At 48.6% G+C, this 26,725-nt stretch overlaps 3 protein-coding genes and 1 long non-coding RNA gene across 7 annotated transcripts; 2 read left to right on the forward strand and 2 right to left on the reverse strand.

The window, feature by feature from the left end:
* Nucleotides 1-3,263: 3,263 nt before the first annotated feature.
* Nucleotides 3,264-5,206, reverse strand: LOC136966296 (uncharacterized). Its single transcript, XR_010879371.1, has 4 exons — nucleotides 5,004-5,206; nucleotides 4,497-4,811; nucleotides 3,969-4,102; nucleotides 3,264-3,616 (listed from the first exon to the last, which is right to left on the reverse strand). It is a non-coding gene; the product is annotated as an uncharacterized lncRNA (long non-coding RNA).
* Nucleotides 5,207-5,629: 423 nt separating this feature from the next.
* LOC136966292 (uncharacterized) lies at nucleotides 5,630-7,829 on the forward strand. 2 transcript variants are annotated; one of them, XM_067260763.1, is made up of 5 exons: nucleotides 5,630-5,779; nucleotides 5,969-6,296; nucleotides 6,475-6,741; nucleotides 6,830-6,982; nucleotides 7,163-7,829. In XM_067260763.1, the coding sequence occupies exons 2-5, from the start codon at nucleotides 6,002-6,004 to the stop codon at nucleotides 7,327-7,329; spliced, it is 882 nt and encodes a 293-aa protein (XP_067116864.1). In that variant the 5' UTR covers nucleotides 5,630-5,779; nucleotides 5,969-6,001; the 3' UTR covers nucleotides 7,330-7,829. The 2 variants fall into 2 exon arrangements, with proteins under 2 accessions (XP_067116864.1, XP_067116865.1); XM_067260764.1 differs by having other exon boundaries at nucleotides 6,053-6,296.
* A 270-nt stretch (nucleotides 7,830-8,099) lies between these two features.
* Nucleotides 8,100-17,690, forward strand: gart (phosphoribosylglycinamide formyltransferase). 2 transcript variants are annotated; one of them, XM_067260404.1, is made up of 23 exons: nucleotides 8,100-8,176; nucleotides 9,373-9,522; nucleotides 9,620-9,715; nucleotides 9,859-10,033; nucleotides 10,295-10,406; nucleotides 10,859-10,927; nucleotides 11,245-11,370; nucleotides 11,510-11,597; nucleotides 11,754-11,839; nucleotides 11,916-12,084; nucleotides 12,400-12,631; nucleotides 13,116-13,210; nucleotides 13,592-13,701; nucleotides 14,005-14,203; nucleotides 14,302-14,553; nucleotides 14,720-14,872; nucleotides 14,979-15,182; nucleotides 15,394-15,552; nucleotides 15,711-15,841; nucleotides 15,958-16,099; nucleotides 16,205-16,320; nucleotides 16,713-16,763; nucleotides 17,589-17,690. In XM_067260404.1, the coding sequence occupies exons 2-23, from the start codon at nucleotides 9,378-9,380 to the stop codon at nucleotides 17,631-17,633; spliced, it is 2,955 nt and encodes a 984-aa protein (XP_067116505.1). In that variant the 5' UTR covers nucleotides 8,100-8,176; nucleotides 9,373-9,377; the 3' UTR covers nucleotides 17,634-17,690. The 2 variants fall into 2 exon arrangements, with proteins under 2 accessions (XP_067116505.1, XP_067116504.1); XM_067260403.1 differs by lacking the exon at nucleotides 17,589-17,690 and having other exon boundaries at nucleotides 16,713-17,447.
* On the reverse strand, nucleotides 17,450-19,026 carry n6amt1 (N-6 adenine-specific DNA methyltransferase 1). Of its 2 annotated transcripts, none has more exons than XM_067260405.1 (7): nucleotides 18,984-19,026; nucleotides 18,688-18,815; nucleotides 18,517-18,603; nucleotides 18,317-18,407; nucleotides 18,153-18,236; nucleotides 17,924-18,065; nucleotides 17,450-17,828 (listed from the first exon to the last, which is right to left on the reverse strand). In XM_067260405.1, exons 1-7 carry the CDS (start codon nucleotides 19,023-19,025, stop codon nucleotides 17,725-17,727), a joined length of 678 nt encoding a protein of 225 aa, XP_067116506.1. In that variant the 5' UTR covers nucleotide 19,026; the 3' UTR covers nucleotides 17,450-17,724. The 2 variants fall into 2 exon arrangements, with proteins under 2 accessions (XP_067116506.1, XP_067116507.1); XM_067260406.1 differs by having other exon boundaries at nucleotides 18,688-18,842; nucleotides 18,984-19,009.
* Between the last annotated feature and the right edge of the window lie 7,699 nt (nucleotides 19,027-26,725).

The following is a 26,725-nucleotide window of genomic DNA, read 5'->3' on the forward strand; positions in this document are numbered from 1 at the left end:
ACACTACAACATCGACCTACTTCCTGTTTACCAAGGAGCATGTACCAATCAGAGTTGAAGGTCGAGTCAATCATCAGGTAGAAAACAATCAGTGAGGTTCCATTTATGGACACCAAATCAGAAGAATTTCACAATTTGAAGTGCTTCCGTTTATACACACGCGCACAAGCAGTCAGCCAGGGCCACAACGAGAACTTTCACCCACATCCTTCCTGTTCTGTTTCCTCTGTGTCTCCAGTGTCTTACAGCAGAGTGACTAACCCCTCGTGGCCCTCCCCAAACAGAGGGCCGTCCCATCCACTCACATGCAACGCTCTGTTTCAAACACCCAGGGTTTGATCTCCCCTCTGTGCCACGCAGTTAGAGTGTGTGTGTGGGGGGTGGGGGAACCAGGGTTGCAGAAAATCTGCTAAATGTCAGAGGTTGACGGCTAAATTGGCACAGCGGTGTTGTGCGGCAGGAGCCGGGAAATGTAGCGAAGGAAAATGGCATTTGGTGTCAAAACCGGGAGGCAGTCATCTGTGGTGACAGCTACTGCTGTGGGTATCATGAGCTAATGCACGGGTGCCTGGCTGATGCAGGTGTTTGAAATGGCCGTCTATCTCCAGGACTCTCATTTACTCACATTCACTCTGACTACGTGCACACATGGAGGCTGAATCCAGATGCCAATTCTATATTTTAGGCAAAATTGCAATGGGCTATTTACAGCAGTGACTACTTTTATAGCAGTGTTAGGTGGAAACAATCAATTTGAGATCTGTTAGTTACCATAGGGTGAAGAATTTTTGTTTCTTCAATAAATACACATTTTCGTATTTTGTAAGTGCTGCTTGATCAAAATCTGTCAGCCGTAAATGCTTTCAGCATCAGAGTCAATAGAAATATGTAGATATACGTTTTTTTTCCCACTTACTGTACATTTCATCAGAGTAACTCTTCTTATATACAGTATATTGTTTTTATTTGATGATGTTTCGGTGTTAAACACACAGGGTGTCCTGTAAACCTTGGTCTGTAATGGTAAACATATAAACATGTCAGATAAACTCTGTATGAGCTCATTAAACTGTCTGATAGCACTTAAAGCATTAAACTTTAGTGTATATGTAGACTGAAAGGAGGCCATTTGGATTTGCTGATGTGAGAAAAATGAAGTGAGGACTAAGTGTCACATACATGATAAAGAGATATCATTGGAGAAAAAATCCATAGTTGCTTATTTGTTTGAGCTGTTTAATGGTTTTTTGTTGACTCAATAACCCATTGAGAGACTGGTAATTACATGAGAGAGAGAAGAATGGTCAGGAACTGAATTGAAACACAACTTTTAGGTCACTCACGGTACTGAGTTGGATTCATGTGAAATGCAGATTATGAGGATGCAGAGTGGTTGGGCATCAGTAGGCCATTTTTGGATTCCCTTTAAATACCCTAATGCGGATTGCATTAAATGCAATTAAATACCCTAACTTAAAGAGGACATTCAAAGATCTAGTCACTGCAGAGGGCAGACTACTGCGGCTTTCAGGCTCCAGCTGTGTGGAGGCACGGTAAGTACTGCAGAGGACCCGATTTCTTCCTTCCCATCATCTGTACCCCTTTTAGAGAGCTCCCAAATCCCTCAGCCTTTCTCTCCCAGTAGAATCACTCAATGCCTTTCAAAACCCAGATCATCGAGGGCGGTGCATGAAATGCCTTATCATCACCAGGCCGTTTCTGGGAGCCTATGATTGTGAATGAGAATGTTTATACCACCGGCACACACTGAGATGGAGGGAGGAGAAGGAGGGGTTGCGGCGGGGGGGGGGGGGGGGGGTCGTGGGAACAACCCGCGTGCGTGTTGAATTCCCCCAGGCGTGCTTTGGACGCGTGTGCCTCTCTGACTCAGAGTCGCCAGACGACAAAGGGGTACCTCTTCATCTCAATACTAATGCGTCGTTATGGGCATTTGAAAAAAGTGTTCCTCGATTTATTATGAGTCAGCTTACCTCAGAGGCAGTGGTTAATCCTGCCACTCCCTGCTGAGCAGCTGCACACCGAGAGGTCATGCAGATAGTGTTTAAATAGACTCCGCCATTATTCAAAATTGATGTCCATGGGGGCTACGGGATTGTCAGATTTATTCTTTGCATACAAGGCAAGGGGGACTATGTGAAGACAAATGTGGCCGACCGTGCCTCCTTTTCAGCTGAGGCAAGGTCTTCTAATGAACCTATACTGTGGAATCATCCCGCTTTCAGGACATCCTGATCTCTGAATACACCATTTACACTCATTACTTACTAATCCGAGAGTTCGATCTGTGGGGACTGGATAGGTTCAAACCAAAATGGCTTCCGTCTGACACTCAATACATGAAGGTATGGCTGACACTCCCCTTAGCTGTGCTTCCATTAAAACGCTCACACATGAACTCGGCGGTTAGCGCCCCGACAAGGAGGCGAGGTTTGTCAGACAGACAGTCTCCTCCTGGTCCCTCTTCTGATCCTGGAGATCACACAGGTGTCAGGTTCCCCCCCCCCCCTTCAACCTGTCTGACAGGCATGTGTTGGCAGTGTGCTTAGCAAAGTCATCCGTGGCCTCTGTCAGAATGCAGGCCTCCTTGTCGCACTTCGGAGGACACTGATACACCCTGGGAGAGGAATGACGCAAGCCTGTAGGGGTGGAGCTGCGTAGGGTAGGGATCAGGCACTGGTCTGCACACTAATGTGGGACTACTTTATCCATGATGCTTTTCTGTAGACAGCACGGGTCTCCCTACCAGCATGGCTAAGATGTGTAGACCAGGACTGTATGAGTGTGGTGGGGGTTTGGGGACCATATGGATATCTTTTTTTTTTACAGCTTTAACAATGAAGATATGGCATCTTAGTGGTTTTGGGTGGAGCGATACTGACCTCTGCAGGATGAATAGTTCCCCCCATAACAAGAAATTGCACTTTTCAAGGAAATCCCCTCAGGTTTTAACTTGCCTTGAGTCTGGAAACATGTTGGTGTCGTGTGACATACCTTTGACACATGTCAAAGGTATTTAAAGTGGAAAAACCGTTGACACAATACCGGTTTTTATGGAGCAGATGGAAACAACAGTATTACCCAACACCATTCTGAAACTACTGTGAATCTATGACTGCTCCCAGATATACACCCAACTGTATAGTGTAGACTTTCTAATTACTTGAGGACTTATCAAATAGAGGTTACACTATCAGTAATTCAAGTACTGTTCATGGATAAATAAGTAACTCATGAATCGTAATGATATAAAACATAGGATTTATTATGTATTTTAAACCCTTTTGGGGGTTACAGTAATAGAGTAAAGATTGAAATAAATCACAGTTTGGAAATCCAATGTATATAAAAGAGAAATGAACATCCCCATGTATATTGAATTATGACAGTTAAGCTATAAAAGAGATGATTTCTCAGGGATTTCACATCATTCATGAAGATCAGTATTTGTTACTGTGTTTGTGTGCGCTCTTGCAGGTGTGTGTGTGTGCGTGCATGTGTTTGTGCAGATGTGTTTCAGGATCTAGACGTGAAGACCAGACATGTTGTCTTCGTTCTGGTCGGTTGGTTGGAGTGGCACGGGCTGCAAGACCCGCATCTGCTCCAAGACCGGTTCATTCAAATAAACAACAAAGAGCAGCACTACTCAGAACAGGAGAGCAAACCTGATATAAGCTTTAATGACCACTATCTCCTACTTGGGGAGATAGCAGACAGGACACTACATGTACTCTATCACAGAAGAAAGGTTGCATGAATCATACGAAGGATATGGAACTGAAGATAAACACTGTTGTTTATCTTTATGCTATCAACCCACAATTATTTCTACATTAACATTAGATCTGATTCGATGATTCGATTTAACTCACTGGTGGACAGTACTGTACTGTAACAGAGATAAATGAACCCTATCATATTATTAGAATTTTTGTAAAATATGCCTTTACCATTTGCTGGTGGTGACACCTCTTTCGTGCTAACAGTAATACCATGGCCAATCCTAGCAGAGTGGCCATGGCACCAACAGCAGGACCAATGATGGGCGCTGCTTCAGGAGGAAGCGTCTTCTGATTACTGGTGACTTGAAATGAGGATACAAAAACACATACAGTACTGTGATTATTAATGTTCCCATCAAATCCTAATCAAACGTGGTCCCTTGTTATCTTCGGGTCATTCTGAGCCATCAGTCATTGTGACCCACCGTCGTATTGCGTCAACTTTACCGCATACAAAAACAAAGTTAAGCATTTTCTTTTAACCGTTGGGCTGTCTCAGACCCCCCACATTGCGAAGGTTAAAAGAAAATAATTTTTAGTTGTTTTTGTATTGGGTAAAATTGGGTAAACACAACGATGGTTCGTTATGAACCTTTGGGTCATGTGACCCGAAGGCAGCACGAGGGTTAATGGTTACTCATCATTATTTATTTGACTAGGGTGTTGTCAAGAGAGAAGCTTTTCATCAAAACTCACCAGGAACATTGAGAACGAATTCAGAGGTGGTCAGGAAGTCTGCTTCAGTACGTTTGTAAAATAATTTATATGTTCCTTCATCTGACAGCGATATGTTAATTATGACCAAGGAGCAATTCTGCGTATCCTTTTCCTGAAACATCTGAGTCCTGTCCTTGTAATGGACATCAGGAGAAACATTTTTGGAGTCGAAGTTACAGACAACTTTATCATCCCTCTGCCATACACAGATATTTGGTTGTTCACTTGGAGAGCAGGACACATTGAAGAGCACGGAATCACCGACGTTGGCAGTCATAGTTATGGTATGACATTCTGTAGGTGTACATTAAAATCAGATTAAATGAAATAAATGTATTCCAAGGACTAAAACCTAGTCTACAGAAATCTAGTCATGTTTCCCCTGAAAGCGTTCAACACCCTTGTGTGGACAGACGGTCAAGATAAAACCGATTATATTCGAGTTATATATCAAGTTTAGCTTTCATAATCAAGTTAAGGACTTACCAGCTGGAGACAGACAGAGACACATCAGGCTTGTCCAAAAGACAGTGCTTTTGAAATTCATGAGAGTTGCAAAGTAAAAAAAACACATTAAAGTGAATGGAATTTCTACACTAAAAAATCATGCCTGGTAAAACAAAACAATAAATATGTCGACTCCACCGGAAACTAGCTGTATGTGACCATCGTGTTGGAAGAGAAAACGTTTTCTTCAAATTGACAATCGGCAATATCCTGCTCAACTGCAACATTCTGCGGTGTAACTTTCATTTTAGTGTTGCTTAATCGTCACGCTGTACGATTGGTCGTAAAACGTTCAGTTCACATTGTCAGTTCTGATCATATATTTATTACAAAAAAATAAAATAAAATCTGGGATATTGATCACTGTAATGGATATGTAAAATTATACTTCTCATCACAAAACATTTTCGAGTGTTTTTCGTATATCTTTCATCTGTCTTTCACTTTTACAGAGAGGTGTTGAAAAATCTCAATGTTTTTAGGCTTATCAAAGAAACTTGGTAGATAATTTTGCTGTAACTACCACTTTAAATGCTGTGTACGTTGTGTTTCTATTGGCTGCAGAGCCAATTCCCCTCGTCCAATCGAAGATGGTGTGCATTACAACCGGAATTATCGTCTCTTCGTTCACTGCAAGCTATAAATAAGTATATTTTCATGTTTCCAACAGTGTCGCAACTGTGTTAACATGTAGAACATTGGACGAATTGAAGAAAGCAAATAAACTAGCACGTTAATGCGTGCAAGTATTCACGGTGAGTGTCAGTACGCCATGCTAATAACAAACGTGACCTTTTATCTCCCCGGCCCACCGCCCGTCTGAATTACTCTCATAGTAAATAGCCAGACCGACATGCACCCTCACAGGTCTCACTGTAGCAAATATCTGCCATAACCCTTTTGATTACGAACTTAAAGTGTGCCTGTTTTGCCAACTGTCTCAGTTCTCTACATGACTGGGTTTGACCTGCCAGTAAATGGAAGACGCGCTAGCTCGTAAAGAGTGTGGAGACGCTGTTGTGTCCCAGTGTCCAGGTAGACATGAGGAGTGCAACGAGGAGATGGGGGCCATGTTGTGGTCAGTCCAGGAGGCTGTTCAGAGGCAGACCCTGCAGATTGGAGTGTCTGCATGTGGAGCCACTGCTGTTGTAGATGTGCTACAGGCCCTGGGCTGCACTGTGGTGCCTGAGACAGCTGACCAGTGTGTGAGGACGTGTCTGAGGAGGAACGAGGCCCCGCTGCCAGACTACCTGCACTCCAGGAGCCAAGCGGGTACTGCCTCTATCAACTTCTCTGTGCACACACACACACACTACAAACTCACTCACACACTTTGGATATTGAATTGACACAGGAGGAGGTGTGTGTGTGTGCCTGTGTGTTAGTGCATTCAAATCAGACTTTAGTGTAGGCCGTATACGCATCCATGTTTTCTCTACATCCGTCCCAGGGGCTACGCATTCCCAGCTGATCGATGGGGCAGAGCAAGCCAGCGGAGGCCGTGTCATGGGTAGGTTCTACCACCTCCACCCTCGCAGGCACGTGAGGCTTGTGCCCTGGCTGGCACAGTGGATCCGCAGGGGAGCTGTCCCTGTGGCCACCATGAACATGCAGAAGGCCGTGCCTGAGGGGGAAGAGATCCCAGATGCCTGGCATCACCAGCTCATATTTGGGGTTGGACCCAATGCCGTCTACATGACCAATCCATTAGATGTGGGTGAGTCCAGGTCCATACAGGTCGTCGCTCTGTCGTTACTCACTGACGTTTTCCTTCGCTTGAAGCCCGCTTCCGTGTTCTCTGTTAGTGAGTGAGAGGGAGGTGCATCAGCGACTCTGCAGTGAATCGGTGTTGCTGATTCGTCGGGAGGACGTCATGCAGAGATTAACAGCCGACACTCTCCTGTCCAGCATATCAGAAGGCCAGTGTGACCCACGCTGGAGAACAATGGACGTGGAGGGTGAGATTGTGTGCGGCGGCAGGCGCTTCTATTGGTACAGATTGTGCTGTGTAGCCTTGGGCGTGTTTGTGCGTGTGTGTGTTTAACGTTACAGTACATCTCACAGTCAAACAGACACGGTCACCGGGCCTTTTGTGTGTACAAGTGCATTGTCACGTGCCACATTTCCCTCCACCGTAGGCCAGGTGAAGCAGATGACCTGTGAGGAAGACCACTGTGACGCTCAGCCCAGGATGACCCACGTCAGCATCCCTGCAGCGTACAGCTCAGGGGTCACGTTGTTCGCCCTCCGAAGTTCTGCCCTGGGACAGGAGCTTCTCCACACCCCTGATCTCCCTTTGTTGTGACTGGAAAGCCATTTCACCTAAAACCACCAAACTCCGCCCCCCTTGACAATAGAATAGCCTATTGGACGGTTCTGTGTTCAAGCCCCCATCCCGATTAGGAACACTCCCAGAACCTCTGGTACAGTTTGAAGATTAGACACAGCTGTTTGTGTGTGGTCTGTTTTAAAGCATTTGTCTTCAAGCAGGCCATGTTTCCAATCATCCTTGTGGTGCAGCCTGCGCTACTGTGGTTTCTGACTGTTGTCATATTAAGCTAAATGATGATGGCATCGTTGCAATGATGATCAACTAGCTGTAATACTGTAGGTACTGTATACACCGTAACCAGAGTACGATTATCAGTTCTCAAGATGAGTGGTCTGTTGTAGAAACACCTTTTATGTGGTTTTTAATGAAATACATTGTTTTATGGGTTTAAATAAAATACCACATGTGCTTTCATAAACCTTTTTAAATTAGTATTTCAATGAAAAGTCCAGTAAAACACCAACATAAAATTGTTCTTGGCTACACTTTCATTACAATTTCATAAATCTAACGGGTAATGTTATCTAACATCTCATTAAGTATTTGCATTAGTTATGGGTCATTGGGAACGGCATGCATGAGTTCATAATTTGGCAAACTAGGAAGATGAGATATGTGGCGCAAAGTATTCGGGCAGCCCGACGACACGAATCGAGGTGCCCTAATTCAGATGAGTTCCACGTGGTTTTGTGAGTTGAGACCAGGGATCTTGTGAAGATAGATACTACAGTCTCCCCCAGCTGTGGATGAAGTAAACATCTGTCCAGGCCCTGACAACACTCAACTTTGTTACTTCATTTTGTTACATTCACAGCCACAGGTAAGTTTGGAATACTTGTATGAAGTTTTGTTTTTTTAGCAACTGCATTTCCCCAAGAATATCAGTTCAGAAGGTTGTAGCTATCGAGCGTGCATCAAGTTGGCTAGCCTCAAGTGAAGTTCGATTCATGTTGTGTGCATGAGAATGATAACACTTTCTCCATAAGTAACGATGTTATCATGGGTTATCCTTAGCTAACCATTCCCGCATCTTAAAGTCGCAACCACGTTTCTTTGTGTAGTTGTCTCCGTGAACATTTCCCCAAATTCGACTTTTAACCATCTGACTACTGACAGCTCGCAGAGCAACAGTTGACTAATTAATTTAGCCAGTTAGCTATGTAGCTTCATAATAAATCATCACTGCTCAATAAACCGCGGCTTTTAGTTTATACATAATCCAGCGTGACTGTTAAAATGTTAAGGTTTAGTCCGAATTGGGTTTCCTTATCCCGTCACATGTCTAGTGAGTGATTCTAATCACAGCAAAGTTCTGGTAATTAGAAACCACGCGTATCGTTCTTCAGATGCATTCCCCCGCATTATCGATGTGCGTTTGTTTATTCTTTTGTATTGATGAGCCAGAGCGATTCTGCTGAAGCAGCTTGACTTTTTAGTCATTAATCATAGATAGCCACTAATCCAGTTTTTACACCTATCTTCTTTTTGGTGTTCTAGGGGAAAAGCCGATAAAGTCAGTCTTTCTACATCTGGTCAAATCAATCAGACAGTCCCCCAGACACATTCTCTCCTTGTCTCCCATACATGTTAATACATGGCACTGGTACTTCAAAATTGTTTTATGCTAATGAAACACCTTTAACTAAGACCACTATATTGGGCTTGCAACAATGACAACTAATTGGCGACCATGTTTTTTTTTATGGGTGGATAGGTCCCTAATGTGACATTTATATGACCAGATAGGCCTAATTTAAGTGCAGGCTGGGCTCGGTGGCTCTGGTAAAGGTCACCAATTCTTCACAACTAAGCAGACTCCCCGCACCACTGTGGAAACGGTGTAGGTCACATTTTCCATGCAATTAAATTGCTTCCTTATGAATAATAAATTCAAGTAATTTAAAAGCAATTTCATCCCGTCTCTATTACTTTGGGGCCTGGAGGGCCTTGTCCGTGTGAGATGTGTTGTCGGGGTAGTGTGCGTCTTAGTGGTGCCTCCTCCTGACCCTCACACAGTTGCCATGGCGGAGCGGGTGTTGGTGATAGGCAGCGGTGGGCGGGAGCATGCCCTGGCGTGGAAACTGGCTCAGTCGCCACACATCCAGCAGGTGCTGGTGGCTCCGGGGAATGCAGGCACCGCCAGCAGTGGGAAGATCTCCAACTCGGGTGAGTAAGCACTCTCATAAGGACCCACTGATTTACATGAACACAGAATAGTTGCATGACTCTCTCTCTCTCTCGTTGCATCCATCTCATACTCCAGAGGTGTCTGTGAGCAACCACTCCATTCTGGCCCAGTTCTGTAAGGATCATAATGTTGGCTTGGTAGTGGTCGGACCCGAGGTGCCCTTGGCTGCAGGTTGGTGCTTGTTTTTCTCCGTCTTTCTATTCGCATTACTCAGTGGTCTTATTCAAGTTGGAAAAAACAGTTGCTGAGCCAACAGTAATTTGATTTATGGTAAACCTATCTGCTTGTATTTCTCTCCCTGTTCCCTCCCTCAGGTGTGGTGGATGACTTGGTGGCTGCAGGGGTTCCTTGTTTCGGCCCCTCTGCGCGGGCTGCCCAGCTAGAGGCCAGTAAGAGTTTCTCCAAGGCCTTCATGGACCGCCACAACATCCCCACAGCCCGCTGGAGCGCCTTCACAGACGCCCAGGAGGCATGCAGCTACATCCGCCAGTCAGTACCACAGTGGGGGGCTGGGGCTTCCATGTGAAAAGCTTTGGGGGTAGAGGACTTTTATTGTGGTGGTTGAGAGAAAAAAAATGGTGTTTTGTTTTGCAGTTCAAAGGTTTTGAGAATGCTTCTGCCCATTTTCCCTCTTCCTAAAAATGATTTCAATAATATTATGGATTATTATGTTATTATGGAACTCATAATACTATGTTATTCAAACTGCTGCCAACCATGCACTTTGACCCCTCCTGTCCTGTGCCCCAGGGCCACCTTCCCAGCTCTGGTTGTGAAGGCCAGTGGCCTGGCTGCAGGGAAGGGGGTCATCGTGGCCCGGGACCAGGACGAGGCCTGCCAAGCCGTGCTGGAAATCATGAAGGTACGGACCTCTCCATCTCCATCTCTCGCTCTCACTCTCCCCCTCCATCTCTCTTTTCGACAGGAACTGTAACTCTCTCATGCTCTCCCCTTACTGTATTCATTTAGAGGAGATGGAAGATAGGATGGCTATCTCTCACTGGCGCACAGAGTCACTTCTCCCCCCTCGTTTGTCATTTTGGGAGAGGGTCTGAAATGGGCTCGTGTCCACCTCTGTGCCCCTAAACTGTTCCGAAGACTCCCGTTTGTCTCCTCCAAAGCGGACTGTCACCAGAATGACATCTGACTGCTCGTCACACGTCGGCTTCATAAGGAACACGTTCAGCTCGGGGAAAGTCGCTCCGTGGGGAATTTGGGAGAGAGAGAGCACTTGTCAGCTCCCCGACTCAACAAATCAATCTCCAGTTTGAAGATAGCGTGCGTGTGTGCGTGTGTGTGTGTTCTCTTTGGCAGGATAAAGCCTTTGGCGCGGCTGGGGAAACGGTGGTGGTGGAGGAGCTTCTGGAGGGGGAGGAAGTGTCTGTGAGTCATTCTACATTCTCTCGACCGTTCACTCTCTCTCTCTCTCTCTCTCTCTCTCTCTCTCTAATCCCCCTCTTTCTTCCCTCTCACCTCCCCTTTCCTGTCAAGTGCACTTGCAGGAAGGAAATATTCCTTATTTCTACAAATTACATCTTTACCTCTCATCGGCTGCTAGCGAGGGCCGTCCGAACGATCCCTTTCAGCTCAGAACGCGGGGACGTTCCGAGGATCAAAACAAATCACACCTATTTTGTATTTGCCGTTTTAACGCGCTGCGTCACAGAGGGCTTATTTGTTGACGTGATCGACTCCTGCAGTGCCTGTGCTTCAGCGACGGGACCACCGTGTCACCCATGCCCCCGGCCCAGGACCACAAGCGACTGCAGGACGGAGACCAGGGGCCAAACACAGGGGGCATGGGGGCCTACTGCCCCACCCCTCAGGTATACACACACACACACACACACGCACCATTCTGTATTCCTCCTCCCCGGATCCCTTCCCCCAGTGACGGGGCCGCTGGCTCACGTCCCGGTAAACGCAGGCTGTGTGTTTGGGTCTGTCTGCCCCTTCCTCATCCAGGTGTCTAAGGAGATGCTGCAGGAGATCAGGGAGGCTGTCCTGCAGAGGACTGTGGACGGGATGAAGGAGGAGGGCGCCCCCTATGTGGGTAAGTGAGGGCGAACAGACCCCCCCCACCCACTACCCCCACACACACACACATGGTCAGACACACAGATGAGGTGATACAGCTGCTCCTTCCTCTCTCTCGTCTCTGTACTTCATGGATGCCTTGTCTGGTGCTCTCTCTCTCTTTCTCTCTCAGGTGTGCTGTACGCAGGTCTGATGCTGACCAAGCAGGGCCCAAAGGTTCTGGAGTACAACTGTCGCTTTGGAGACCCCGAATGTCAGGTCCGTGAACTGTGTGTGTGTGTGTATGTGTTCTTGTACCCGAAGGTCCTAAGACTCCCATTCCGTGTCGTGGCAGGTCCTGATGCCGCTGTTGAAGAGCGACCTGTACGAGGTGCTCCAGAGCACCCTGCAGGGCCGGCTGGCCTCCAGCGCCCCCGTCTGGCAGGAGGACAGCTCTGCGGTCACCGTGGTCATGGCCAGCGCCGGGTACCCGGGCTCCTACAAGACGGGCGTTGAGATCACTGGTATGGGCTGACAAACCTCCGTCGCTAACCCTCACCCAGGCTGCTAGCGAGCTGCTAGCCAATAAGGGGCGTTGAGCCCACTGCTTTCCCGGGCGGCTCCCTGTGAAAAGGGGTTGCGCGCTCTACATCGTATCATTCTCAGCCCGAAGAAGTCCGGTTCCATCCTGCAATGCTGCGCAGGGTGGACACCGTGTCATGGGTTTGAGTCCCACACGCCCCCGCCGATTAAATGCGCTGTTTGTACGTCGCTTTGGATAAAAGCCTGTGCTTTATGAGCCTGTCGTCCTCCCATACGGCTGTCTGTGTGTGTCCCAGGCCTGTCTCAGGTGGAGGAGCTGGGGGTGCAGCTGTTCCACGCCGGCACGGCCCTCCGGCACGGCCTCCTGGTGTCCAGCGGGGGCCGCGTCCTGACGGTCACCGCCGTGAGGTCGTCCCTGGAGACGGCCCTGCACGCGGCCAATCAGGGCGTGGCTGCCGTGGGGTTCGCCGGCGCCGTCTATCGCCGTGACATCGGCCACAGAGCCATCGGCCACCTGGCCCCACACAGGTGTGTGTGTGTGTGTGTGAACGCTGGCTGAACACAGAGGGACACATGGAAGCACTCGACACCGTGTTACTGAGAGCCTGCCTCGAATCAGCTGGCTATGCTTATCATTTTCCAAGTACGCTTTAAAGATGAAGGAAAACCCAAGGTCAACGTTAGTTTGTCACTAGGTCTGTAGGACATTCATGTGCTTTGTGGTGTCTCAATCCAGTAGTGACGGTCTAAAACTGTTTAGCAATGAGTTTTGTAAGAAAGAAAATGTTCATATATTCCTGCTTTACCATTGTCTTGATGGAAGTATTGAGCCCGCCACCAAAATATTGTTCATACATGGACATGGAGTGAACATATTTGTGAGTGCATAGGGAATATTCTTTTTTGTTGAATGCTTATATTCCAAGGTAATCCAAGATAACTGGTCTGCTCATATCAACACTAAGGTACTGATTGGCAGTTGTTGACCTTTGACCTGTGCTGTCTCCACCAGAGGACTGACCTATAAGGACAGCGGAGTGGACATTGCCGCGGGCAACCGGCTAGTGGACCTGATCAAGCCCATGGCCAAGGCCACCTCTCGCTCAGGTAACTTCCTGTGTGGGAAGACATCTTTGTCTATTTAGCTGAATCATTCCTCTCTAGTGGACAGTCAGCGAAATTGCTCGGTTGGGGAGTGCAAAATTGGGTTATTTGTCTTGTCCACTTATCTTGGTTTCAAGGTAATTGGGTTACTGGCTGAAGATTTATTGTAGAGGCAGACCTTTTCAAATGTCCATAGAAACTACTGGAGACTAGGAACAGAGGAAGTCTTGATTCTATTTCTGTAGACACACAAAAACATTGACGCCTAGTAAGAATATGTGCACCTACAGTATTTACAGTCTGTGGGCAAATAGAAATAGCTGAAATGAATATCATTGAATTCCCGGGTGCTCAGACGTTGCGGTTTCTCCTCCTCTCCACCAGGGTGCAACGCTGAGCTGGGGGGCTTTGCGGGGCTGTTTGACCTGAAGGCGGCAGGCTTCTCTGACCCCATCCTGGTGTCCGGGACGGACGGAGTGGGGACCAAGCTCAAGGTGAGGAGAACATACCTGGACCTGCCATGACTGCAGTTTACATCCAGAGACAAGTCCTAACATCTTGACGTGTGAAAGATGGACAGATGGAGAGAGATGAAAGGATGGATAGATATATAGAAGGATAGATTAGCACACATGCATACATAGAAGGATAGATACTGTACAAAGGTGCATAGGTATATAGACGGATAGATGCATAGATGGCAGGATAGATAAGTGAGAGGAGGACGAACTGGTGAGGGGAGGAAGTCACGTGGCTCCGCGCGTCCTCTCTCTCTCTCTCCCCCCCCCCCCTCGTAGATCGCCCAGGCGTGCGAGCAACACGGCACCCTGGGCCAGGACCTGGTGGCCATGTGTGTGAACGACGTGCTGGCCCAGGGGGCCGAGCCGCTCTTCTTCCTGGACTACTTCTCCTGCGGGCGCCTGGACGTGGGCGTGGCCTCCTCCGTGATCGAAGGCATCGCCAAGGGCTGCGAGGTGGCGGGCTGTGCCCTGCTGGGTGAGGGGAGGGCACTGCTCCTGACACATGGGGTGAGAACTGGCCGTGTCGCTGTGGGCGTGTGCCAACATCTGACCGAATTGATTGCGTGTGTCCAGGCGGAGAGACGGCAGAGATGCCGGGCGTGTACGGCCCGGGGGAGTACGACCTGGCAGGGTTCTGCGTGGGCGCCGTGGAGCGGGCCTCCCTGCTGCCCAGGCTGGGGGACGTCTGCGAGGGGGACCTGCTGGTGGGGGTGGCCTCCTCCGGGGTGCACAGCAACGGCTTCAGCCTGGTCCGCAAGGTCCTGGAGCGGGCCGGCTTGGACTACCGCTCCCCTGCTCCCTTTGGGAGGGCCGGAGAGACCATGGGTGAGGAACCAGGGGATTTCATGACCTCCTGCTTGGTTATAGTTAAAGGAAGATCAATGGTTTGTTATTATTAGTCTACTGAGTTGCTGTAATTCCTGTAGATGATTGATCGTTGATCCCAAACCGATCCCTCTCCTCTGATTGGTCGTCTTGTGTTGATTGACAGGCGACGTGCTCCTCACGCCCACTAAGATCTACAGCCGGCTGCTCCTGCCAATCCTGCGCAGCGGGGTTGTCAAGGCCTACGCCCACATCACTGGGGGCGGGCTGCTGGAGAACATCCCCCGAGTCCTGCCTCAGGGCCTGGCCGTCGACCTCGGTGAGGAACACACACACACACGTGTGTGGGTTGAGATGGTTCTCCTTCACCACAATAGAACTGTCATCCACAATTTATATATTTACTGTGTGTGTGTTCTGTTCAGATGCGTCTCGCTGGAACATCCCCCCCGTGTTCTCCTGGCTCCACAAGGAGGGGGGTCTGAGCGAGGAGGAGATGGGCCGCACCTTCAACTGTGGCCTGGGTGCCGTGCTGGTGGTGTCCCCCCCAGACGCCCAGAGGGTCCTGCGCCAGCTGCAGGCCCAGGAGGAGGCCTGGATCGTGGGCTCTCTCTCCCACAAGCAGCCCGGTGAGACCAGGAACACGGAGGGCTCTGGACCTTCAACACTTTCAGCAACATTCAGCCATTACAAGAGCACAGCCACTGTTCAAAGACTAGTTTTGAATCGTCTAAGATTTGGGGGTTGTTTTCGCTTCAAATAAGCGCTCATCTCCTCAGCCTGGTGTAGGTAGAGCTGCATGTGAACTGGTGTCGGGGTGTTTCTTGTCCCCGTGTGAAGGAGCGGACGCGGTGGTGGTTCGAAACCTGGCCCCCAGCCTGCGCGTGCCCGGAGCCCAGCCCTGCGGAGACCTGGGGGGGCGGCAGAACGGGGCGGCCCACGGCGACAGCGGCGCCACCCGCAGGAGGACCAGAGTAGGAGTCCTCATCTCCGGCACAGGTCTGTGGACGTGTGTGTGTTTCTCCTCGTTTTGATTCTACGTTGATTCCGTCGGCTCGTGTTGACGTGTCTGCGTCCAGCCGCGTCCTAGCCAGTGCAGTGATGGGTTGGGCCAGCGAGTGTTCTCACCCCGAGTTGTGTGTCCGCCTGGCTACCAGGCACCAACCTGCAGGCCCTGATGGAGCAGGCCAGGCGTCCTTCCAGCTCGGCTGAGATCGTGGTGGTCATCTCCAACAGGCCCGGGGTCCTGGGTCTAAAGAGGGCCTCTCTGGCCGGCATCCAAACCCGGGTAGGTGTCTCTCCTCCTGGATGCTGCCTGGGCTTCACCCATCCAGGCCAGACACCTCGGTGTCTCCTCCACGGCCTGGTTTGGGGGCTCAACGTTTGGTTTGTGCCGCGGGTCAGGTGGTGGATCATAAGCTGTACGGCAGCCGGGCGGAGTTCGACGGCACCATCGAGCGCGTGCTGGAGGAGTTTGGGGCGGAGGTGGTGTGTCTGGCCGGCTTCATGAGGATCCTCACGGGAACCTTCGTCAAGAAATGGAACGGTGAGACTGTTCGAAGCGGGCCTTCCTCACCACGTTTCTCCCACATAAACTGCAGATATGTTATAGTTGTGTGTGTTTTGTATTGTGTCTCTTTTTTTCATGCAGGTAAACTGCTGAACATCCACCCCTCCCTGCTGCCCTCGTTCAAGGGGGTGAATGCTCAGAAGCAGGCTTTGCAGGCCGGGGCGCGGGTCACTGGCTGCACCGTCCACTTTGTGGCTGTAAGTACGGACCGCATCAGACATGTAAACATCAACTAGATATCTCCATAGAAACCCTGTGGTATTCTAGCCTTACTAATTTATAGTGTGGATGGGCAACAATGTTAGTCTACCTTGGCAATCCAGGGCGTGGAGCCCAAACTGCATTATCAGATTTGACAGGACAGCCAAAACAAATGTTGCCCAAAGCCCCACTTTTAAGTGTTAAGCCTTTCTGTTGTCTTGTCTTTGCATAACAACCTATGGGTCATCATTTAGTTGTACCCTATTGGGACTGACAATTTGATACAGAATACCCATTTTTCACCCAACATGGCCCCTACACCCCTATGACCAAGTCCTCGAAACACTATCAGTTCTTATTCTTAAATTTCCCACTTCTCTCTGTGCAGGAGGAGGTCGACGCTGGGGCCATCATCGTGCAGGAGGCGGTGCCCGTCCTGGTGAGTGACACCGAGGAGAGCCTATCAGACCGCATCCGGGAGGCGGAGCACCGGGCCTTCCCTGCAGCCCTGGAGCTGGTGGCTGGAGGGGCGGTGAGGCTGGGGGAGGACGGCCGCATCGCCTGGAGCACGGCCCCTCTGGGCTAGACCAGAACCCGCCTCCCCTCCCTCCAGACCACTGGCCTGAATACCAGCTGAGCCATTAGAACCAGTGGTTCTGGTCCAACCAGTTCCAAGATGAATCTGCACAGCATGCAAATGGATTTAGAATGTGACAGAATGTTTTGCTTGTATGTAGTTGTGCCGAGGCTGCCTCAAAAACGATGAACACAACAATAACGATGCTGTACCTGTCAGTGTTTACAAGGTGGCTTCAACAGTTTTGCAATTCCAAAGCTGTTAGTCAGCCTACCTGGGACCAAACATGATTATTTTCTTCAAGCTGTTTTCCCTCATATATATACACAAATCCCATTTGGACCATTGTTATAAAATGTCATACAAATTGTCGTACAAATCGATGAATTCCAGTTGCAACTGCGATTTTGCTATGCTAGTAAGAATAACATTGTAGTTGTAATGTTTTGTTATCATGGATTGGGTCTCTGCCTGTTTACACTGTAACACTAAATAGTTATGTGGAAATGTGACTTTTGTGTCCTTGCATTAAAACTTGCACTGTTGAATTCAATAGTCAATTTTTGTTTAATATAAAAGATTTCATTCTCACAAGGGCATTACTCAACAACAAAAAAAACGTGGAAAAGAGATTAAGCACAGTAAATCTGTTTGATCAGAGCATGTTTTTTTTGTAACCCATGGCAGTGCAAGATAACCTTGGGAGTCACGGCCACATTGACAGACTTCTAAATTCTGAACACAACATTCAGTGGTCCAGCCCGCCACACTTATCCTGTTGCGGCTCGGTTTGAAGGAGTGGGGGTGGAGCCCAAGGCCAAGGTCACGTATGGAAGCGTAGCACAGAGAGGCTCTCTCTCCCAGCTCTTCTAGACAGACAGGACGCCCCCTGCAGGCCAGCCTCTGCCAGCACACTGATGATTTCCTCTAGGGGCAGAGAGGGCAGTTGTGACTACAACCACTCGACAATGAGAGCCAGACGATGGAATCGCGCTGTATGAATCTCTTCAAGTAAAACGTACCTGGGTTATTCTCTGCCACAGTGACCAGGTAAAATAGACCCTTTTTAGATAGAAGCTGAGGAACGAGGGGGAAAACCCTGTCCATGACCTCCCTGCCCCGCTCACCACCAGCCCAGGCAGCCTCAATGCCCCGGCTGCCAACCTGCAACACGCATGGCATCATCAAACAGATTTTCTATAAAAGCACTCTGTGTCAAAACTGCACTGTGTGACCCGGTAGTCGGCCTACCTCCTCCGGGGGGGTAACTACATAGGGAGGGTTGAACAATAGAACGTCAACTTTTCCACTCAGCCTGGGCAAGAGAGTGTCCACCTGGAAGAGATGCACTTGATGTCAAGGTGCATCTGTGAGTTTGTACTCGGTGAGTGTGAGAGAGGGAGAGACAGTCTTACCAAATCAGTGATTACAGGCTGTAGACAGACTTTGTTACAGAGGGAGGTTTCCATGGTGCACTGGGCTGCTGCAGGGTTCACATCAGTACAACTGTCCACAATAGACAAATTGGTCACTTAATGTTAAACCCATAATAAAAGATTCGTTGTACAAAGTCCAAGCTACTCGTTACTTCTAGACATGCGCACACATAACTTACATGTATAGAGACGCAGGTCCAACTACCGATGCCAGGAAGGCAGACACCACCCCAGAGCCGCTGCCTACCTCCAGACAAACAGTGGGGCTTTGAGACATACAGTTAAAATGAATTAGCTTTTGATGTCTGATTTTGTTCATGAGTAAGACATTTTGCAAGGGTGGGTCTCACCTCATCTGTTTCAGCTTCTCAGCGTCTTGCTCCAAAGCATCAATGAGCAGAAATGAATCCTCTGCTGGCTCGTAGACGTCGATGAAGGGACCTCGTCCCGCATGAGAATATAGGGGTGTCGGATACATCTGGAACGGAACCCATACACACAGCGGCTGTAACATGAAGACACGTTATGTGATAATCTTGTAGCCGTAGGAAGATATGCAAACATTAATACTTCTAGTTATTCCACTATCTGTAACGAAAATGCAACAACTTGACGTAAGGTTCATACACATAAGACAAATACCTACAGCAGACTGGCAGGTCTGTTGACAAAAACCATACAAGCACATGGGGATGTGTAAATTGCACTTCCGCGTCACGTTGCTGCGAGATGTTTTGTGGGATTTGTAGTTCAAGTTCTCAAAAATAAATATGATCGTTTCAGTACAGACCCCAATTACCCAGGAAGAACTCAACATTGGTCTCACACCTACAATATCTAATAGACCTAGTTCTACCCTAAATTACTGTTTATTTTCCTTAAACATCTAAATCATATCTAATTGACAATTATCTAATCCTGCAGCTGGAGCAGCTAAAAAAACTGTTTCTTGAATCTTCCAATGTGACCAGAGAGCATTTTCGAGTGAAACCCCAGCAAGCACACAACATTGAAACAGTTACAGTGCAAAGGAGGACATGGTAAAATGACAGTCAGTACAGTTGTATGACACTGACCCAGTTGCGGTGTCCCTGTCCCCTCAATCTGTGTCCCTGTCCCCTCAATCTGTGTCCCTGTCCCCTAAATCTGTGTCCCTGTCCTCTCAATCTTGGTCCCTGTCCTCTCAATCTGTGTCCCTGTCCCCTCAATCTGTGTCCCTGTCCCCTCAATCTGTGTCCTTGTTCCCTCAATCTGTGTCCCTGTCCCCTCAATCTGTGTCCCTGTCCCCTCAATCTGTGTCCCTGTCCCCTCAATCTGTGTCCCTGTCCCCTCAATCTGTGTCCCTGTCCCCTCAATCTGCACTGTGACTTGGTGGCCTCTGTCATAACCCAGAATTCGCGGTTTTACATTTTAACAATGTCTGAATTATAGACAAGACAGGGACCCATAAAAACATGGCAGTAAAACCATTTATTTTGCACGCACCGAGAGATAAGGCAAACAAACTTGTTTTTAATTTTGAGACTCCCGGGTCCCCAAAACAGTTTAGGATTTATGGGACCACGCACCCCTAGATCAGAATCTGTGGAGAAGGCTTTTCTTTGGCCAAGTTTAAAAACAGCAGACATTCTGCCCAGGCGTAGACCAGTAGACAGTGTTGTGATGCTTACGTCTCCACAGCGCCTTACTGTGACACCCAATTAAACCTCAATCGTAAAATGTATCTCGTGTCATGTTTCATTGGTTTGTTTGCTGCCCGTTTGGTTGACTATTTTGCTTCCTAACAAGGCTTGGGCATCACTCATAAACTGGCATACCTCAAATACAGACAACACAAATTTGTATTAAACTTTAATTGCAGCTTTTAATGCTTTTTCTTGGGACTTCATCAATGTGTAAATATTGATGATGCTGTTATTGGGCGAGAGTCTCAGCCTGTGTATCAACTGCCACTTGGGGGCAGCATTCATCTATAGAAAACCCATCTACTGTGAGCACCTTTCACAGTATCTTACCCTTTCTGTAGCCTCTGTGTATTATGTACTGTATATGTGTCATATGAATGCCAGAACTGTAAGGCCACATGGTCTACCTACCTTGTCAAGTAACAAAGGTAGGCCATTACAATGACACATTGTACTGGCCTATGATATATTACATATATTCTACAGAAGAGCCAAAGTAACATAAATGGAGTGTACAAAATGCAGCCATGTTTGTAGGGGAGGTATTTGGCCATTCTGCCCATTGTATATTGTTATATTTCTCTATGGTTCATATACGTATTTTACCGACACAGTAAATGAATGATCCTAAAGTGATAGAAGTACTTTGTCATGCTTTTTCTTTTAATCCGATGAAATCCCACCACTCTTTAGTCAGAATGGGTTGATATACTGTCCCATTCCCAATGCAGTGTGACATTTGAGCACAACAGCATGCTGATAAATAAACAAGTTATTTACTGACTGGATTACTACTGTATAGAATGTCTGAGTAGATGGGTGAAAATAAGCCTTAAGCCTGCAGACTTTTCCTGAATGTTCCGTTCCTTTTCCCCCTCCTCTCCACCATCCTTCTGCACAGTCTGAAGCCTGGAGACCAGGCCGCTGACTGACACCTTTATGAGTGAAGATTAGCAGGATTTAGACAACTGGCACTGTTCTGCTCCTTCTACTCTCAGCCAAGGAACCAAGAGGGTATCTCGCGGCAGTCATAGGCTTTGTTGTTGAGGACAGTCTGCTGTGACATGTGACGTAACGGCACGTTCAGTTCTCGCCTCTCTCTCTGAACTGAAGGTTTTGTGACTTTGGGACAAGCTGTTTAGATGGTGCAAGTATGCAGCTCTTGCTCAGTCGATGACATTGTTCGACCACTCGAAGGACTTCTCGAAATGGCATGTAGTTTAGGCTGGTCAGGAAGGGGATGGGTTCATTTGGGGGATTTTCCAACCGCCTGGAGGGTTATCTGCATTAATGGAACAGAAGACACAGATGACTCCTGGTCCACAACCTGTGTCGCATAAGAGCCTCACATTTATGGTGGAATGGAGGTACAAGTTGTTGTGGAAATAGCAATTTAGCTCCCCATTCTCTATAGGGCTCTTACACACATGACTGGTGCTCTGCTGAGGTACTGGGGTGACTTGGGGAGCTCATGTCAGCCCACGCGACCCCGTGACGGTTCCTGGACAGGTTGGTTCCTATGCACGCAATACGCGGCGCTCTCCTCATATAAGTCGTTGCCACGTCAAGAGGACAGGCCGCTGAAAGGTTCGCCGTGTTTGTGAGTGCCGCATCGGAAATATTCCAATCATTTTCTCGCACTTGCTTTTTTTAGTTTATGGTTGCACAGGCCTTTTTTTCCGGATCGCACCACAAACGGACTGACCTGGCAGGAGGAAAGGGTACAAGCGCTTTTTTTCTGATAGAACGCCCGCTTCGCCCTCGACAGAGAGATGGTTTGTATTGCCGACAATTATGGCCATCTGACTACCATAGTGGCTCCATCCCCATGATCCGAGCACAGCAGAAAAGCGAAAATGTGATGTATTCAGGAATGGATGCGAGAGATATCAAGATTTATAGGACAGAATCAGGATTTATCACCCCCTCCAGCCCCCTTTTCTTTACTTTGCACCAGTCAAAACACTGTCAAGAGAGGGAGTGAGGACAAGAGCGAGATAGGAGGAAATAAGGCTTGAGTGAGGTGATCAAACAGATTTGAGTGTTCAACTACGATATTTATCACCCCTTTGGACACACTGCTAGCATAAAAGAGCTGCGTGCCTGCCACGCACGAGGCCAGTTAAGTGTGTGTATGTGTGTGTGTGTGTATGTGTGTGTATGTGTCGGTAAGCTAGCACGGGACCTGTATTTTGCACATACTGGGAAGAACAGCTGCAGCTTGTTAAAGTCAGTCTTGCATTATACTGAAGATGTGAAAGAGAGAAGCGAGGGATGAGGAGGGGAAGAGAGGAGAAAGTGGAAGCACAGGGAGAGCAGGAGAAAAGAGGGTGGGGGGGAGAGAGAAATGAGGAGGCACACTGAGAGCCCCAGAGAGAGAGCGGGCGGAGAAGGGAAGGGTGGGACGGGGGGGACGGGGACGGGGACGGGGGGGGGGGGTGTGTTCACATAAACAGCAGATTTGGCCTACATTCAATAAATAGGATTTGGCCTACATTCAACAAAGGGTCCAAAAAAAACAAAACGAGAACTCATGAAAACAAGTTTCACTCCTACTCATGTGTAGGAGTAGGCCCTCGGGCTTGTTTGAAGGTAATTCTCAGGCTCACATGAAGGCCTCACGTTGGCCTCACGTGAGTGTGTGTATGTGTGTGTGTGTGTGTCTGCACCCTAGCCAGAGGTAGTAGGTCACCCGCAGCAGGTCTTTTCTCCATTATCACCTCACACCTCCACACTTCCCTCAGGCCTTCCATAATCCAGCCCAGCTTCTGGCCCAGGGGGCCCAACAGACCCACACATGAGGACCTTAGGCTATCATGACTGATTTGTTGCTGGAAGTCAGGATATAGTATAAGCGCACCAGAACCAATTCATCCATTCATTCATGAAATCATTAGATTAAGGGGTCCACAAGGCAATGACGTGAGCAACGAGTTTATGAACCCATTATGTGTCGCAGTTTTTTTCACAAGCTGTTTTTTCACAAGCTGTTTTTTTTATAGATAGGGTGTCAGTGACAGGCCCAGCAATGGTCTTGCAGTGTCACACAACGTAAACACAGTTCCTGTCACGGAGTGGGATTTGTTCTATGTGTTTTAGACAGTGTTTTTTGCATTAGTGGTTGGGGAGAGACTCTCCCTGGGGAAGTGTGCTGGGTCAGGGAGACAGGGTTGGGGTGGTGGGGTGAGAGTGTGTCTGTGTGGGGGGGGGGGGGGGGGGGGATGGGGGGGGGGGTCTCTCCCAAGGCCCTGGCCTTTTCCCAACCCCATAATGCAGCAGCTTAACCAAATCCAAGCAACCAAAATGGCATTTAGAACTCTGACCCTCCCCAGACAGCGAAATATGTGTGTGGTGTGTGTGTGTGTGTGAGAGAGAGAGAGTGTGTGTGTCTACAAGGTAGCCCAGAGGTAGTAGGTCACCCACAGCAGGTCTTTTCTCCATTATCACCTCACACCCCCACTCCTCCCTCAGGTCTTCCTTAATCCAGTCCAGGTTCTGGCCCAGGGGCCACAACAGGCAGGCCCAGGCCCAAGGAGCTTAGATTCCCAGTTCCCCAGTGTGTCTGACAGATGTACTGTAGCCTGTATCCTCAGTAAAGGCTACCGTGACCACACATGATCAAGAGGGAGGGTGGAGCCACACTCCAATGTTCCCATAGAGGTCAGAAGTGGTTCCGCTGGGGTTGAGAATGTGCTGTGCCCTGATGCACTGCTGAATCAGGTCGGATCGTTCTGTTCCCTGCACCCTCTCCTCCTTCCCCTGCTGCCAGAGCCCGCTCCAGGACCCTACCAAAAAAACTAATTGGCTTTTAGACTCTGACGAAGCACATTTATGAATGCTATTTCAATTATTCGAACCCTTACCCTCTTCAAGACTCTTTCTATCTTGCTCTCTACCTTTCTCTCTCCCTTTCTCTCTCTCTCTATCTCTCTCTCTCTGTCTTTCTCTCTTTCCTCCTTTGTGAAGTCAGTCTATTGTAAGTCTGGTTAGGAGTTCCTGACATGGTTTGTGTGTAGACTTCGCTCAGCTTTAATGACCGCTGGTAACATTTACATTTACATTTAGTCATTTAGCAGACACTCTTATCCAGAGCGACTTACAGTAAGTACAGGGACATTCCCCCGAGGCAAGCAGGGTGAAGTGCCTTGCCCAAGGACACAACGTCAGTTGGCATGACCGGGAATCGAACTGGCAACCTTCGGATTACTAGCCCGACTCCCTCACCGCTCAGCCAACTGACTCCCAGCATTAGTCTCCAAGAACAGGATCCTCCTTAGACAGGAAGCAGACAACAGGTTGGACACTCGACACATGTCTGCCAATGACCACAATGAAGACTCAAATACTTCCTATTATTGTGATTAATAAGATAAGACTATCAATCCCATAGGGAAATTGATGATAATATTCATATTATTGTGATCTTTACCAGGATTTTTCTCCACAGCATTAAATATGCTGGTTTCTCTCTTTATGCTGTAGATGAGTGAATTTTACATTCCTTTTCTGACTTTTTAGGTCAATACCTAAATTGCGATTGCTTTGGTGCGCAATTAAAGATGTGATAAGCTCAAGGAAAGACATGTTCAAGTGATGTTTCGTGTTAAGAAATGTCTTGCCCCATAAACGATTTAGAAGTTGTGGAGGGGATGTCGCAAATGGAGTACATGTGCACGAGTAGTCTCCATGAGTCACTGTAATCACGCCATACAGTGAAGGTTTCACACACGTGTTAGACAGGGTTTTTTTTGTTTTGTGGAAGTCATTATGGCAAAAGCTCAATTAAAAAACTGACTCACAAGGGTAATTTAGGGCTAAGGAAAGGAAACGGAGGGGAAATGGTGCCTAAAACACATGCACACATCCAAAAAGGCTCTAATGGTATATAGGCTGAATACAGCGTGGTATTGCCAATGGGACATAAAATGTTATTGTCATGGGATGGTCCAATAAAAAGCACTGTGTACTCTTAAAGATCAACCATAATCAAGTCTACCTACAACGGCGATGAGCCAGGACAGAGCTCAAATATAGAGAATTAGCTGAGGTGGCCAAAGGTTTAAATCACCAAATACTGCATGTCGAAACACACACACACACGTACACACAGGAGATGCATTTTATTGGATGAAGCAACTTGAGGCAGGTTTTACGGCGTGTTTTGCCGAGTAAGGCTTTTCCTCTGTGGCGTGTTGTTGTGGTCTGTGGTCGTGTTGATTTGGGTTCCAGCCTGGTCCGGGACCTATAGCGAGACTCCCGGGGCACAACATGTGCAGGCCAAATGTGGCCCCAATGAACGAGGAGCAGGGCGCTAAAGCAGAAAGCTGCACTCTACCACAGCTTAGCTACATCTCGTAAAAAAAATCCTGAGGAAAAGGAGTGAGGACTCCTCCTCCCTCCCCCCCGCCCTCCCCTGCCTCCCCCCCCAACTTCCCCCAGCACAGCCACCGACCCCAGCTCCAGTGAGCTCCAGTGGGCAAAAAGCTAGCAGGGATGCAGAAGGTTGCCTGTGTCGTCTTGCGCAAAGACTTGCCAGTTCTCACAGCTCGCTAATCTGATTCCCCCACACAAAACGCGTGGGTACATTTGCGCCGCCAAACTTAGTCCGCTTAATGAACATGCGCCCTCCTCCACAGCCATTTCTTTCACCGGATAAAAATGTCCGATGGGCCGGCCTGCCTTTTTCTCTGGAGCGTGAATGCACACTGGCCGCCTCAGAGCCCTGGCTACCTGTCCTGTTCCTCTGACGTACCGCATCAGGCCATTGGCAGCGGGGATCGTCTATTTCTGGCTGGCCTCTCAGGGGGAGGAACACGCCGGTGACTTTCCACCCCCGAACGAGCCGGGTCAGCAGCTCCCCCCCCCCCCCCCGCTGTGTGACAACGTCGCCCGACCAAAGCAAACACGGGCGAGCCGTCGGGCGGGAACTGCGGGAGAGAGAGGGAGGCCTTTGGTGCTGCTCTGTGACTCCAGTGTGACCACCCCAGTGCCCAGAATAGCACTGGCTCTCCCAGTATAAAGAGCCCATTCACACACTGTCACACACTCCTCTCCATCACCTTCTACTGTACACACACACACACATACACACACACACACACACAGTAGGCAGGTCTTTTTCCACTATTTGCATACAACTGCAAGGTCGGTGGATATGGGACATTTTGAAGATTTTCTCGAAAAGGGTCGGTGCCAGACCTCAGATGGATGTCATGATTGATGAGATTGTCACCTGACGAACCTCAGGCTTCTTTGAGTGTCTGGGTGCACGTGCTTGTGTGTGTGTGTGTGGTGTGTGTGGGTGCGTGCGTGCGCCCACTTTATGAATGTGCATATAATGGTATTGCCTGGTTGCACGTGCCCTGCTTGTGTTTGTGTGTGTATGTCCCGCGATGATCAATGACTCTCTAGTCTGAAAGCACGCCGTGGTTCCACAATCCCACTGCAATTAGGCCTCTGTCCCACTCTGGGGAGCTGGAGCCAGGCCTTCCAGAGCCGACGAAAAAAACCACAATGAGCCAATTGTGAGGCTGGGCCGGTGTGAGGGCTTTGAAACGAGGCCAAAGTGATCATTTTGTCGGCAAGGGTAAGAGGATTTCTTTTTTTTTAAGAGTACCTATTTGCCTTCCCGAAGGGTTGGGATCGTGCGATGTGGCGGCGTAGGGTTGGGAGTGATTTCCTGGGCTTGGAGACTGAGTCTCTC

Source organism: Osmerus mordax, chromosome 22 (assembly GCF_038355195.1).
Source record: "Osmerus mordax isolate fOsmMor3 chromosome 22, fOsmMor3.pri, whole genome shotgun sequence".
Taxonomy (NCBI): Eukaryota; Metazoa; Chordata; class Actinopteri; order Osmeriformes; family Osmeridae; genus Osmerus; species Osmerus mordax.